The 14,985-nt window shown below is 39.1% G+C and overlaps 1 protein-coding gene across 2 annotated transcripts in view; it reads left to right on the top strand.

Moving 5' to 3' along the window:
* The window catches only part of stac (SH3 and cysteine rich domain), a 32,683-nt gene that overhangs the window by 9,445 nt on the left and 8,253 nt on the right, over positions 1-14,985 (top strand). For both annotated transcript variants that reach the window (XM_031282138.2, XM_031282147.2), the window contains 5 exons: positions 1,394-1,527; positions 9,947-10,028; positions 10,256-10,362; positions 11,097-11,178; positions 12,113-12,180. In XM_031282138.2, coding sequence (XP_031137998.1) covers positions 1,394-1,527; positions 9,947-10,028; positions 10,256-10,362; positions 11,097-11,178; positions 12,113-12,180 — 473 coding nt within the window. The remainder of the gene's footprint in view (positions 1-1,393; positions 1,528-9,946; positions 10,029-10,255; positions 10,363-11,096; positions 11,179-12,112; positions 12,181-14,985) is intronic.

Raw genomic sequence — 14,985 nt, 5'->3', positions numbered from 1 at the left:
ATTCAGTGATGAAACTTATATTCTTCTTGCGCTCTCAACGCCCACTGAAGTAGATCGATGAATCCTTTGCATGTCCATATTTTCACACACACGCATTGCAGAGTATGGGCCAGAGCAGGGCACGTGCTCATTGATTTATCAATAAAGAGCTGGAGGTGCATAACTGCCATACTACAACTAATAACAGCACTGGGAATTGGTAACACAGTCCTCTCGTTAATATGGAATGACTGAAAGTGGGGGTTTATGTCATGCTATGTGTAACACATAATGGTTTAGAGAACATTTGTCTTCTCAGGAACCACTCTCTTCTTTTATCTTTTGTGAGGCTGTATCATTTGACAGATGCTCCACTTAAAAAGAAAATAATTTCACATTTTTAGATATTTGGCTTCCAGAGCCCAGTAACAGCAGTATTCAAATGCTATATGAAATTTTTGTTTTGTTTCTGCCCTGAACAAGAATATGGTCTGTGATGCTTCAAGGTCTAGACAGTATTATCAAGATCTTTTTAATTTTTTAAAAGTTTAGGAGCCTGAACTTTTGAATAGGTGATCTTGAACTATTTGCCTGTTCAATCTAGTGACTACCTTCTTGATTATCAAATATAAATGTAGCTAATTAAGTCTGTAAGACGACCAGTGAAAGTTGGATTTCCCCTGCATTGACATTACACTCCTTTTTTGCTCCCCAAGCATGGCAGTATCTCTTAACCTTTTGTTGTGTTTCTTTCTGTCACAGAGCCCCAGCTCAGTGATTCTCATTAAAAACTGCATTGATACAATCTGTTGTTGTTGGCATGCAAGCTTTATTCGGTGCCAACACCTTTCTCTTTACAATCTCCACCCTGAACAAGACTCTCTTTCTCATCTTAGTTTCCTCATATATCTCTCTGTCCATATTTATTTGTTACTCATTTCACAGACCCCTGTGCACAAATGCGCACGCACATGCTGAATGTTTGCTGTCGTAATGTTGCGTAACTTTGGTTCACAAATAATTCAGATTAATCTTCATTTATTCTAGCAACTGTGAGACACATTGATAAGTGAGGCTGAGCCGCAGATGTTTGAAATGGTTTCACATGTTGGAGATAGCACTGGCTCAATTACAGTCAGTTTGGTTCAAATGGTTTTGCAGAAGTGCACGTTATGTGTGTTGCGTTTCACATGTCACTTCACAGGTTTTCCCCAGTGCATGCTGGGAACGACTCCAGAAATTATGGTCTAGGAATAAGTGTGTAAAGACAATAAATTAACAAATGAGACATGTTCTGAACAATATTTTCCATTTGCTCTGCCTTTTTGTGTGTAATTTGCCACTCACTTTTCACCTTTCGAGTCCCTGACATGACAGATCTGAACCTGTTGCCTCTCTTCTGTGTGTGTATCAGGTACAACAGCCAAGCATGTGGTGTTCCTAGCGGGAAACACAGCAAAGCATGGCCTCCGCTGCAAAGCCTGCAAGATGAGCCTCCACCACAAATGTGAGAATGGAGTGGGACAGCAGCGCTGCATGGGCAAACTGGTAAGATGCATGACACAGAATAATACAATACATCAAGACATGACATACAGTAGACACAACATTTGTCTCCTTGCTGTCAACAGTTTGGAAGATTCTGATCTTATTATTGATGTCATTATGATAGCAACCAAAACAGACATATTAGAATTGGCTGTTTCCCACCAGAATGTGCTTATTCAGAAATCACACTTTATGTGTAAGTGTGCTGGTACATCTGTGACCACCATCCATCCTCGTCATCGTCCTCATCATCGTTATATAATCACTCTGTCTGTCCGTGTGTTACATAATAGTAATGCAGCTCACTATTTACAAAAATGCAGGCCGAGTGAACCTACCTACCTCTGTAAGTTCTGCCGTGCTGCGTCAGCATAAACCATTAAATGGGGATCAATACAATCACTCCGAAGCAACTTCATAACCACTATTGAATATGTCACATGTAACATTGTTATGATTTGTTTGGCATTTCACATTCTCTTTATTAATATGGAAGTAGAGCTAGTGAAATTAGGAGGAGTAAAATAATATTTTGAATAATTATCACATCATTAATGATTCAATTTCAGTTTTTATATCACTATAGGCAGTGAGATTGTGAAAACCTTTCAGTATCACAAAAATGGGAGGTTGGCAATATTGATGGGTGATAATTATACTGAATACATTATACTATGGCCACAATACGCTGCTGTTGCTACCAACCTATTCAATATTTTCCTTTATTAACTCCCATAAACACATACGGTACTGAACCCTTAATAGTTGAGGATATTATTTAACCCTTTGGGCTTATAAACCCTTTCCCAAACCTCCCTGAAAAACTGCAGTCAATCTTAAAATAAGCTGATTTTCGTAGCTTGTGAAAAGCTGGAGAGAAAAAGGTATACATTTCTGCAATGTTATGTCATTGTCTGAAGTCTATGAAATGCATCTGTAAAGTTGCTGCAAGAAGCAAAACATCCATAAGATGCTTTAATTTAAGCAATTTACCTCCCTGTGTTTCTCTGCATATGAGCTCTAAATGGGAGCCATAACAGAGGCAAATTAAGCTAGAGCTTATTGGTCGATTACATGTTGACATAAAAAATGAGAGCAAAACTGTCTTATTGAGTAGGGGACTTTATTTAATAGTTGGTTCAGTCAAAAAGTCAGCTTTTCAGTGCAATCGTCTCCCTCCCATCAACACACTTTCTGTGGTCCGGTCCTCATTTTTGGGTGATGATAATTGAGCTTGTGGGCTATTATGTGATTCACAATCATCATCGCCCCTCATCATCCATGAACCTGCATTATAATGAGACCATTTGCTTTTGGAGTTGCTCTGTTGGACAGGCCTGGGTGTTTTACTGGGGAGGGTTCAGTTACACCAGCGAAAGCCAGCACCAAGAAACGTTCATTGCTTTTACTTCCACAGCAGTCCAGCAAACTGGCAGTCAGAGCTGACATGGGACTTTGTCATTCACACACATCCCACACTGTAGAGAGAGAGAGGAAGAGAGAGAGAGAGAGAGAGAGAGAGAGAGAGAGAGAGAGAGAGAGAGAGAGAGAGAGAGAGAGAGAGAGAGAGAGAGAGAGAGTTAGAGAGAGAGAGAGAGAGAGAGAGAGAGAGAGAAAGAGAGAGAGAGAGAGAAAGAGAGACTGTAACACTGTCAAGTCAAATTATGTGTGATTATCCACCTTTTCTTACCTTATTTCCTACAGTATTTGGTTACACTTTCCCTTGAGAAAATGTGGCTGTAATTAGTTAAGCAAATTTGGAATACGTTTGGAGTAGGTTTGTGTTAATCAGCAATATTAAATTGCATAGATGTCATATGGAAATGATATGGAAGTTATACTAACAGTGTAGGCAGCCTTTCTCCTTTCCCGTTGTGACGTCTTTCCACTAGATGCCTGAGAGATGAGGATTGAAGATATGATCAGCTCTCAGGAGTGGAAAATGAGGTTGAGAGGTCAAGCATAAAAAGGGAAGTTTCCCCAGTGGAGTACAGCTCTAAATTCGACTTACTCTAAACTTGGACACTTCTGCAACCATGCTTGTTTCTCTTGGCTTGAGAACCCTTTAGCAAAGATATCAAATTACCTCATGCTCTGAAACCATGAAACCACTGTATCACTATTTCTTCATCAGGTTCCTGTACTTACTAAGACTGTGACGATGAATTCATAAGAAACGTAGTTGATGTAGTTACTTAGAGTCAAATGGTTTATGGTTGTGTATACAGTTTGCAAATACAGTATGTTTCTTACTCAGCTAACAAAGGCTGACCAGTCACTAAAACAGAGTTGATTTGGCCTCTCCTGACACACACAGTTTTTGTTAAGATTCAATCTTGACAGCTCCTTCTGGGAGCCCTTGGAACAAACATGAATAATAATTCAGATGTGTCAGTTAATGTGGGAGTCACTGCTTGAAACTCAGCTAACACTCTCACTCAGTAACCAGTGAGAGCTAAGCACATACCACATATTGCACTAGCTCTGCTGCAATGACAATTCAAAAAGTAGTTTTACGGATTCCCAGTTACTTGTGATAAATAACATTATTCACTTAAAAGTTTTCCCATGTTTGCAGCCACAGCTTCATCCAGATGTTTCCTTGGTGTCCAGTGTATAGTACTACTCTGTGAGATCAAACAGCAGTACTTCTCAATATAGGAAATAGGGAAACTACGGTGGCCGACAGGGGCAAACGCCCTGCAACTTAAGAAAACACACGCAAATAGACAAAACACAAGCAAATTAAGAAAACAACTTCATTAATTTGACAACACATGTGCAGCATTCAGCAAACACGCTGCAAATACCACAACACAACCAAATACATAAACGCACTGCAAATAAAAAACGATGCAAAAAGAAAAGCATGCAAACCCCGAAAAAAGAAGCGATGCAAAAAGAAAAACAACTTCATTAATTTGACAACACATGCGCAGCATTCAGCAAACGCGCTGCAAATATCACAACACAACCAAATACATAAACGCACTGCAAATACACACAACACAACCAAATACATAAACGCACTGCAAATACACACAACACAACCAAATACATAAACGCACTGCAAATATGAAACGATGCAAAAAGAAAAGCACACCAACCCAGAAAACAAATGCAACAAAAAAACGCTGCATCCAGATTACACAACGGAAGTTCTCCAGGCCTATAGAGGGAGCAGCTAAGTGGAACAGCTTGATTTTCGACCTCACGGGGAGAGAGAGAGGGAGAGAGAGAGAGAGAGAGAGAGAGAGAGAGAGAGAGAGAGAGAGAGAGAGAGAAACTGCATAGACTGCATAGACTGTAAATATTAAATCTATGTTTGAGATCTGTTTTCTCTCGTTTGGTGGGTGTGTCTCGGCTCAGGTCACAGCTGATACTCAATCAGCAGAGACGTCTGTAAACTCGTGGTGATAAAACATTTAAAACTGCATCAGTGTTTAACGTTGACGTTTGTTTAAGCCACATGAGAGGGTTTAATTTTGAGGTCCGAAATTACTGAAGTGTAGGCCTCCTCAAGTGTAATACTGTGATTATACAACAACGGTTACCAACAAAATAAGGGATCAATCTGTATTCATATTGTGGAGCAATTCGCTCTTGAAATACAAAAAACAGACAGGATTTCTAGTCCCTCCCTGTTAGTAAACCAGCCAATTTACCGTGGGATTTATCAAACTGAATAAATCTCACCCGCACATATAAACACAAAACTGCTTTGCTAACTCCAACGTGTTGTTAGTAAGACATCTGCTGAAAAAGTTATTGTATTCATCAGCATGATTGCCGTTCTGTTTAGTTCACAAACATCCAACACACCAAAGTACGAAGACATAGCGGACCAGACGCGAGCTTTTATTTTGAAAAGCCGAAGCTCGGGGACGGCACCAGCCGGGAGGGCATGAGACGGGAGCATAGACTGTATATTAATAATATATTATGTTATTAATAATAATAATAATAATATGAATTTAATATCGGTTAATAACGGTCAAAAATCCAGCTGTTCCACTTAACTGCTCCCTCTAGAGGCCTGGAGAACTTCCGTTGTGTAATCTGGATGCAGCGTTTTTTTGTTGCATTTGTTTTTGGGGTTTGTGTGCTTTTCTTTTTGCATCGTTTCATATTTGCAGCGCGTTTATGTATTTGGTTGTGTTGTGTGTATTTGCAGTGCCTTTATGTATTTGGTTGTGTTGTGTGTATTTGCAGTGCGTTTATGTATTTGGTTGTGTTGTGATATTTGCAGCGCGTTTGCTGAATGCTGCGCATGTGTTGTCAAATTAATGAAGTTGTTTTTCTTTTTGCATCGCTTCTTTTTTCGGGGTTTGCGTGCTTTTCTTTTTGCATCGTTTTTTTTTGCAGTGCGTTTATGTATTTGGTTGTGTTGTGGTATTTGCAGCGCGTTTGCTGAATGCTGCGCATGTGTTGTCAAATTAATGAAGTTGTTTTCTTAATTTGCTTGTGTTTTGTCTATTTGCGTGTGTTTTCTTAAGTTGCAGGGCGTTTGCCCCTGTCGGCCACCGTAAGAAACACACCTTTACACTTTTACAAAGATTGATTGCAGCTATAAATATTAAAAGTTACTTATTTCCCATATAACAAATACATGTGCAGATAACTATGGCAGATGAATAGGAATGTATAAAGAAACATTTAAATAACTGAACATCCTTAACTCTTTTATGTGTGGATGGGTGCTGAATCCTCAAAATCAAAAATCATAAAGATGACTGCTCTCTAATAAAAAATTTTATTCATGCACATATGTTTAGGCAGACCTCTTTCCTTAGTGTGCAAACTGATAATAGTGGGTTTTGTTGTACAACTTTCTTGTGCTTGGTTGTAACATTGTTCTGTGCATCCTGAAACAAATGTGCATGAAAAATAATAATAATTTGAGTTCTGTCCTCTTCATGGCTTTTGTTTAATAGAAACACGCATATTGTGAACAAAAGACACATAAGAAAGGCTTCCATGACTTTCCCCCAGATTTCCCCAAAACCTAACCATGTCTACAATCACTGCTGTCACAACATCAGTGTAGTAAATGAAGTCATTGACAGCGACAGCGAGTTTGTGGTGTCTTTTGTTTTCTAGCCAAATGAACCAACAAGTCTTCCTCTCACCTTTTCCGTAATAAGTTTGCCCCTGAAAGTCTGACATCTCAGTTCTCGAGATGGGCCTGAAGAGCTCAAGGGTTGCTTATTTTAGCCGTCTCATCATGAGAAGTGTCAAATGAAAGAATTAATCACGACTGATTAGCAATGCAGTTTCACCACCTGCCCCCTAAATAGATGAAATTTAAAAACAGAAAAAAGGCAGTCCTCCAACACTGATCCACAGACAATAATTGAAATGGATGAATGTTTATCTAGGACTACTTCCAGAAATCAAAAACAGAGAAAAATTGCTCAGAACCTGAAGATATACAGTATACATTAATCATTAATACTCAGTGTGCTGCAGATGACTTGATGTCTGTAGGCATTGAGGAGGATTTCAAACTTCTGTCAAAACTGATGTGGAAGTATTGATTGGATAGGACGTAGGTAGGTAATGGATATATAAATGATAAATGATTCAGGGCCTTGGGAGATGGGAGGAGGACGTGACAGGCAGATAAATTACAACTGTGACTTTAAGACCATTTTTTCTAGTCAGGTCCATGGCAGTGGACCACCGGACATCTGACACATTTTCTACTCTGTATGTCTCTCTGACTCTGTAAATCAGTTATTCATTTATGATGGTCATGCACAATTTAGTTGTTAAAATGTTTTCATTTGAATAATAATGTGCTGAAAGTTATTTAAATTGAGTGGAACTAATGTTGCTTCAGCTGTGGGGTGGTGCAGTATTGAGTGTGAACTGGGTCTGACGGCATTTTGTAAACAACAACAGGCCCTTCAGCATCTGTGTTCACTCCACCCTTGCCATTGTTTTTGATGTTGGCGCCTTTTCAGGGCTGTTAGTGTGTCTTTTTTATTACATTGCTGCCATTCCGTTGCTATAAACACACTTCCTGCCACTTCCCATTAACAGATTCTGTAAATACATGTAGCTAGCTGCTGTGTTCTGGTAAAGTTCAGGGTTGTGTACTTCACATCTTGTGGAATTTAGAAAGAAGGACATACTTTGCAAGTTGTGTTTACAGGCGCAGTGACACAATGCTAATCAGTATTCTACTGGTAGGATAAGTGATGCATTAATCATTTGCATTACTGCCAGATTGTTACCAAAATTGGTTCATACAGGTTCATAATACTGTATATATACCTGTTTTTGTGTAAATGTCATCATTCATTCAATAAGTGATTATTTTATTATCTTCATTCATATCCCAAAATATATATATATTTTTTAAATATTTACCTCTCACAGTTAACTTACAACAGATTAGTGATATACTAACAAAACTAAAATTTTACAAATCAATTATTATGTCAATAACCTACACTGTTATCCCGGATTAGTTGACTTTACTAGAAATTTGCGTGGAAACTAAGTTTTTACACAAGGTGAAACTAAACAGGTCAAGTTGTATCATCACAGATTGGTAAGTTGATGCAGTAGACAGATCAAGTTTACATTAGTAGTCATTACTAAAAATCATTAGTAAACATAAATTATTTTTTTCTGGAGTCATGTTGTCTAAAACAAGCATGTTAAATTAAAGCTTTTGTGCGTAACTTTTTTATATTAATGAACGTCATTGCCAAATGAGTTGATACAAAGCTAATTAAGACTACCAGCTCCTCAAAACTCGGACTCGGCTATGTTCAGAAACTGGTGTCGTCCGGCGACTTTCTCGCGCAGAAAATCGAGTGAAGATAATTACCTCTTTTGAAGAGTCCATCATGTTTTTTTTAGTCCTCCTCGGCTGATGTGCGATCACGGAAGGCTTGTATCATGTCGATGTGCTGACAGTTTTGTTGCCATTACTTTGAATTTCTCATGGGGGAGACAGAAACTACGCACTACAGCTTTAAACACACTAAGACACAACACATTAGGGACGGGCGTATCGATCCTGTGGTATCGATAGATCGATATACTCACGCTACTCATTTGGCATTGATTTCCTTAAAACAATATCGATATAAACTAAAAAATAATAATTGGGGGTGTATGCATCACTTTCAGCTGTTTTAGATTACTTACTTAAATTACTATGTGCCGGGACACCCCTGTACCTGGCGGCGTATTGAGCTGGCCCATGTCACGTGACAGGAGACGAGCGAATGAGCGTCAACGTGCGACACAGCCGACAGCGACACAGCCAAGGGCCTGAAAATGTGTATGTTTTTGTTCACATTTAATTTATTTAATTCATATTTATGTTATTTATTTTAATTTTAATTTTATTATGTATTGACCATAATACATTTTGTATAAATGGTCTGTATTTGTCTTGTATTTGTCTTGGGTCTCGGTCATGGTGCAACAATAAATGAATTTATGAACACTAAATCAACCATACAAAACTAAAACCCAGATAACATAAATGCACACCCCAAACATTAACAGAACATTATTAAAACACACTTTAACTAGGACAGAAACCGTTCTGAACATATATATATATATTTCCCATGAGCCTTTGCATCGCTTCAGCTCAGAATAGTTCAAATGACCCCGACCCTTCCATACAGAAACTTAACATCCTCAGTTATCTGTGCACTTTAGCTGATTATTACAAACAACTATTGTGATTTTGTAACGAATATGTTTTTTTAACAAAACATGAAAGAATAAGTAGTGACCACTAACAAGTTTAATTACAACTAAATCTGGGTTTACAGTGTACAATATTACATAGAGCTGATCCACAACAGGCTGGCGAAGTAGTCATTATTAATTCATATGGATTGGGTTACTGAGTAGCTCTTCATTAATTAATGACTTATAACTGTTTTTTGATTTCCTTTTCTTGCATCAAATTGTTCTGGCAACGATGAGAATGAATGCTTACATTTTTATTTTTCAACATAAGGTTTAGTTATCTATATGTTATGAATACAAACGCAAATTGAATAATTGATTTTTACATTCATACAGATCATTCAACCATTAAAATGAGGGCTGTGCACATTCAACCACAGTACATTAGACTGTTTGACTGATTAGCCCAGACTAACATTGTGTACATTTATATTTAAATTGATATATAATTATACTTGGGTGTTTAGTCTTTTCAGTCTGCAGAGTGAAATATAGTTGTTGTGGTTCATCCAAACAGTGATGTCCGACATCCAGTGTGGCAGAACTTTATCTCGGTCAGTTGTGCTCAGAAACGTCAGACTAAAGTTATGTGCAGTATTTCAGTGTCAGGATGCTGTGCTGCCTGCGGTGCTGCATATTGATTTGTCTCTAATGTCTGTCGCTTCTCTCTCTTTTCCCCCTATCTGTCCTTCAGCCAAAAGGCTTTCGGCGGTACTACAGCTCTCCATTACTGATCCAGGAACAGTATGGCTGCATCAAAGAAGTCATGCCCATCGGTGAGCAGCTTAAATCTCCATAATAATTTCACTTCTGTGTAGAATGGCATGCCCTAAAGCAAAAACTTTACTCCACTCTTTCTAGAACCACTTTTCCACTTGAGCTCTTTTAGAAGATGTACCTACCTGTTTTTTAGTATTGTAAATCACAACATGCCAATGCCTATCCTGAAAGTGTAACGTTTGTTTGCCGTCAGCTTTTATCATGTATTCATTCTTTTCTAAAGCCTGTGGCAATAAGGTGGACCCTGTGTATGAGGCCTTGAGATTTGGGACGTCGCTGGCACAAAAGGCCAAGAGGGCCAGTGGCTCTGAGTCTCCACACAGAAACTCGGTAAGAAAAGGATAATTTATAATGTCGGATAGTGTTTGTTTATACTGGTCACTGAAACTTTTAGTTGTATATATCCTATTTCCTATCTCAAGGAACAAAGTTTCCTATCTCTTTGTTAAGATATAATGCACATACAGGTTGTATTTTATTTTGTCCCTTTGCAACGGACATGCTGTAGCTGATGGTCTAAATAGATACTGCCACTGCAGGGCTGTAAACACTACCAATAAAGGCAGTCTGGTCCAGGCAATGATGAAGGGTGATGTCGGTGTACTGATTGTACTGTACAGCTACACTCTCCAGCCTCCTTTCCATCTCTGTGTGTAATACACAAGGAAATCTGTTTTTCATAGCTTATCACTTTTAGTGTAAGCTAAACTGTATATGCAGTCTGGATACGTGCCTTTGTATGATGACATCTGAAAGCTGTTGGGTTGGGGCCATTCTGTCCTGTCGTGTGCAGCTGTTAGTGAATGGGTGTGTGTGTGTCAATGGAGGCTCACAGAGACAATGTGATCCTAACAGGGGTTATGATAATAGTTTCCAAATGCAGACTTAGGAACAGCATGTTTGCTACACTACGGTTTTCTCCAAAATAGCTGGTTAGACTGTGCAAGTGGAAGCATTTTCAGCTAGTTTTCTGCTCAGAAACTGAACTCAGTCTATCTATCTCGATCTAACGTTATCTTTCTATCTATCAAATCTGTTTTATCTCTTCTCTCTGATCTCTGCAGACCAGTGACTTGGATAAGGTTCCGGAGGAAGTAGTGGCTCACAGCAGTAGGCAGGAGCTGTCGAGAAAACACAGCGATGATGGTAAGTATCTGTTGCGGTACACTGTGTGCATCTGGATTACAGCCATGTAGTGACACAGGGAAAAACACACTGCTATTGCCACAAGGGAGTCTGAGAAGGTTGCAACATCGAATTCTCCTCCTATGAACCGTCAAATAAGGTTCCCCACCGTTTTCAACTGAACTGAACTCTTGCCTCTGATTTTGCTGTTTGCTCACTCTGACCCTGCTATAGAATATCCTGGGGAAAAAAGCCTAAAGGAACATTTGGACTTTTCTTTTTTTATCTGCATTGTGTGTAGCTCTTGATTTAGTGGTGCCTGGGTTCTTTGAGATGCACAATAGTCTCTGTAGGAAAGGGCAAGGCATTGACCCTTCACTATCTGGAGCATTCACTCTGAGCAGTGAAGGCACAACTACAAAGAAGCGCGGCTACAATGCTGCTGAACAATTTCCTCCAGAGCATAGCACCTGACCCAACAAAAGAATAAATCAATTTGTTGTTCGCCAGGGTGTCGGCCTTGACACTGCTCTAGTTTGTTGATAGTGCATGGGTTAATGAAAAAAAGGCTATGCCAATGAAAAACAATCTTCAAATAAATGGTATGGATATTTGTGAACCTAGGTGAAGTTTTTGGGGACACCTTTGATTTAGTGCCACCAGGCTAAGGTTTCCAATTGCACACAAGATATCTCATAATTAAACCAGGTATGAAATTTGCCCTTTTGATTTGGCATTAATTACTCATGGGACAACATATCATTGTTTGCCAGTTTTCTGACAAGGTTCTAAAAGTAGCAAAGACATCAGTATGCTTTATTATGTGTCCAACATATTATTTAATACACATTGCAGCATTTAGGGGCTGCAAGCAGGGCTTTTGAATTTAATCTTGTTTCGTAAAATATGGTTGTTGATTTAATTTAGTTATTCGTTATTTATTTTTTCTTTGCAGTTTTCACAGTCATTGAGAACGGGACAGAGCATTACCTCCAGCCAGAAAGAAACCCTGACGATTTTCCGGTAAGAAACAAATCCATCCATCCAATTGTTTTACATTAAACACATCTAATGCTGACAAGTGTGTGTGTGTGTGTGAATGAGTACACTATACATGCCTGATCAGTTCTTCTAACGTACACCTGCATTTCAGTCCTGTCAACAACTCAGACTTTCAGATTTTTTTATTAAGTAGGCAACAAGTAAAGCAATAGGCCGATTACAGTAATGTATCCATTCTAGTGAAGGCCCTCTTTATCGGTCGGTTCCTTTTAATAAAAACCTGATCCCAGTAAATTTTAACAGCATGTATACACAGTAATTAACAATTATTAGATGAAAATGTCCCAAAGATTTTAGGAGCAAAAATAATAAACTGTTAATTATACAAGGAGGAATAAGAAAAAGTAAACTTAATGTGAATGTACCCTTTTAGAGAAATGGCAATTTTGAACTGTCTTGTCAGCAACTCTCGTTAACTTTTCTCCTCACTTTTTACAGTGATTGTTATTCTGCTGCTTGAACTTACAGTAACGTGTATTATTGGTGCAGTTTGAAAACCTCTGAGACCAGACTGAGACTGTCCACTGACCATTGCCTGAACTCTTTGTGGTCACTCTGAGAACTGATACCCAGCCAGTCTGTTCTGTGTCCATTAAGCATGCTGCTCCTTGCCCTTCGCCTTTATCCTCACTGCTGATTTTCCCAGGACTCTGAAGGAAAAACTTCTCTTCCTGCTGTAACAAATCATACCCGAGCTGACACGACCACTGGCCTGCGCTGAAGGAGGGAAGCCTGACCTTACGTAAAGTTTGGATCTGCAGCTCTGGGGTCTGTCCTTCTGCAACTACTCTCTACAGTGTAGATGCAGTGCTGATTGTGCAAAATTCATGCTCGCGAGAGAGAAAAAGGTTAAACCTCTGTGACTATCTTGGCACCCCCTGCAGAGTAACGATGAATATTTCATGGGCAGATTTCAAAACTGCTCTATTCCTTTATAGCTTCCATGATGGGTTTTGTGGGTGATGTGCTTTCAGCATCAATGTTCTTTGTACACAGTTTCTATGTGCAGCCGTCTATCCTGTTTGCGTTTATAGTTTAACATGTTTATCTCAGTTGTCAACAGTGGAAAAAAACCACAGATACTCGGACAAACACAAAAATGAACAAACAACCATATAAGGCAAAAAATATAGACATACACAAACACAAACTATCCTCTGCAATACAATCTAGCAGTCCAGCGCTTCCTTTCGGGGAAGAGTGCATTGTGCTGTGGGGCCTGTTTGTCTGTCAGCCGACAGATGGAGGGTAATGAGCAGAGAAAAACGCTTGAAAACTGCTTCTTTGCCAGAGAAGGAGCCTCCAATTTGAGATGAGGCTCACACGCACAAATGGAACACACACAGGATCCCCATCTGTTTACACTTCCCAGGTTTTGTGTTAAACTACCCAAGATCAATTGACAGTAAAATAGTCTGGCTCATGCTACAGTATGATTTCTTTTTGGAGTCTCAGATTGAGAAGTTGGATATTGTCATAGGTGGTGCTCTTTTTGTTTGTCTGTTCATTTAAGGCAGCTTCGGTTTATCCCAACTAAATTCTGGTGCTTTTGTTGTTGCCAGAAGGTGTAAAATGTATCACTATGGCCAAACCACTGTTCTAAAGACATTAGCTAAAAATTTGCTCTTAAAGCTGCACTAATCAATATTTTTTATAAAATAATGGATCAAATGACAAGATGTATCAACTAGTTTGATAATGGAGCATTTAGCTGCTATATAGCAAGATATTATTCTCAGGAGTTGGTGGAGTAAAACAGTGCCAGAGGGAGAGTGCAATGCAACATTCACAACATGACTCCAAATTAAAGCTAATATTGCTCTGTGTTTGCTAGACATATAAAATAGGTAACTGTTGGCTAACAGGTTCACCATAAGAAGTTTATAAGGTGATAATATTTTAAAGTTGTTCACAGGTTGTTTTACTACCCCTAAGTGGTTACATCTTACTGCACATCAGTTACTGCAGATTTAAAGGAATGCACACTGCTCTTCTATTTCCTTTTTTCCATTTTTCTTTCACCACAATGTCCCTCACTACGTATACAGTATGGCCTTCGTTTCCTATAACTCAGTTACAAAGGAGGCTGTTATCTCGACCGCTCATTCAGTGTTCCAGGCTACCACAGCGTCGAGAGCCTCTCATGGCCAGTGAGCAGCTCTTAGTTAGCTGTAATGGATTGCCAGTGCTTGATGTTGTTGTTTTCACCCAGAGGCCACAGAGGCAGTTTGCCTTGTGGCTGCAGTTAACTCAACCCATCCATCAACTACATTGCCCATACACATGGATGACGCTCAGGGAGACATAAAAGACCAGAAACACTTCTCTTCATTAACTATACAGCACCACAAAGATGGCAAATTCTCCTGCTGTCTTTCAAAAACAGTCATTAGTGCATCTTAAAAAGTAATTCTCATATCTTTTGGCCAAAGGCAATTATGCAGGAACAAGTTATCATTTGGAGGGATTTCAGGAACACATGTATTCAGACTCAAGGTATTGGTGAAACAAGAAAATGCCCACCAGTTTTCTGAGCAAGTGTGAAGAGCGCCAGAATGGCGGTGTATTTCCCTGCTAATTGTGCTCACACTTCAATAACTTCTGTCCTGTTTTAACTTCCTGAGCGTTCATGAAAACCTGATCCTGCTCTCCCACTCATGTTAACGGTAGATTAAAAGAAACAGATTGCAGAACAACTTAAGCGACTCCCTGGTCTATCAGTGTTCAGTAAACAAAGGCTTCTCCTGCCTATCTGAATGCCAAAAG

The sequence above is a fragment of the Sander lucioperca genome, chromosome 18 (genome assembly GCF_008315115.2).
Source record: "Sander lucioperca isolate FBNREF2018 chromosome 18, SLUC_FBN_1.2, whole genome shotgun sequence".
Lineage (NCBI taxonomy): Eukaryota > Metazoa > Chordata > Actinopteri > Perciformes > Percidae > Sander > Sander lucioperca.
This window is presented reverse-complemented; position numbering and strand designations above follow the sequence as displayed.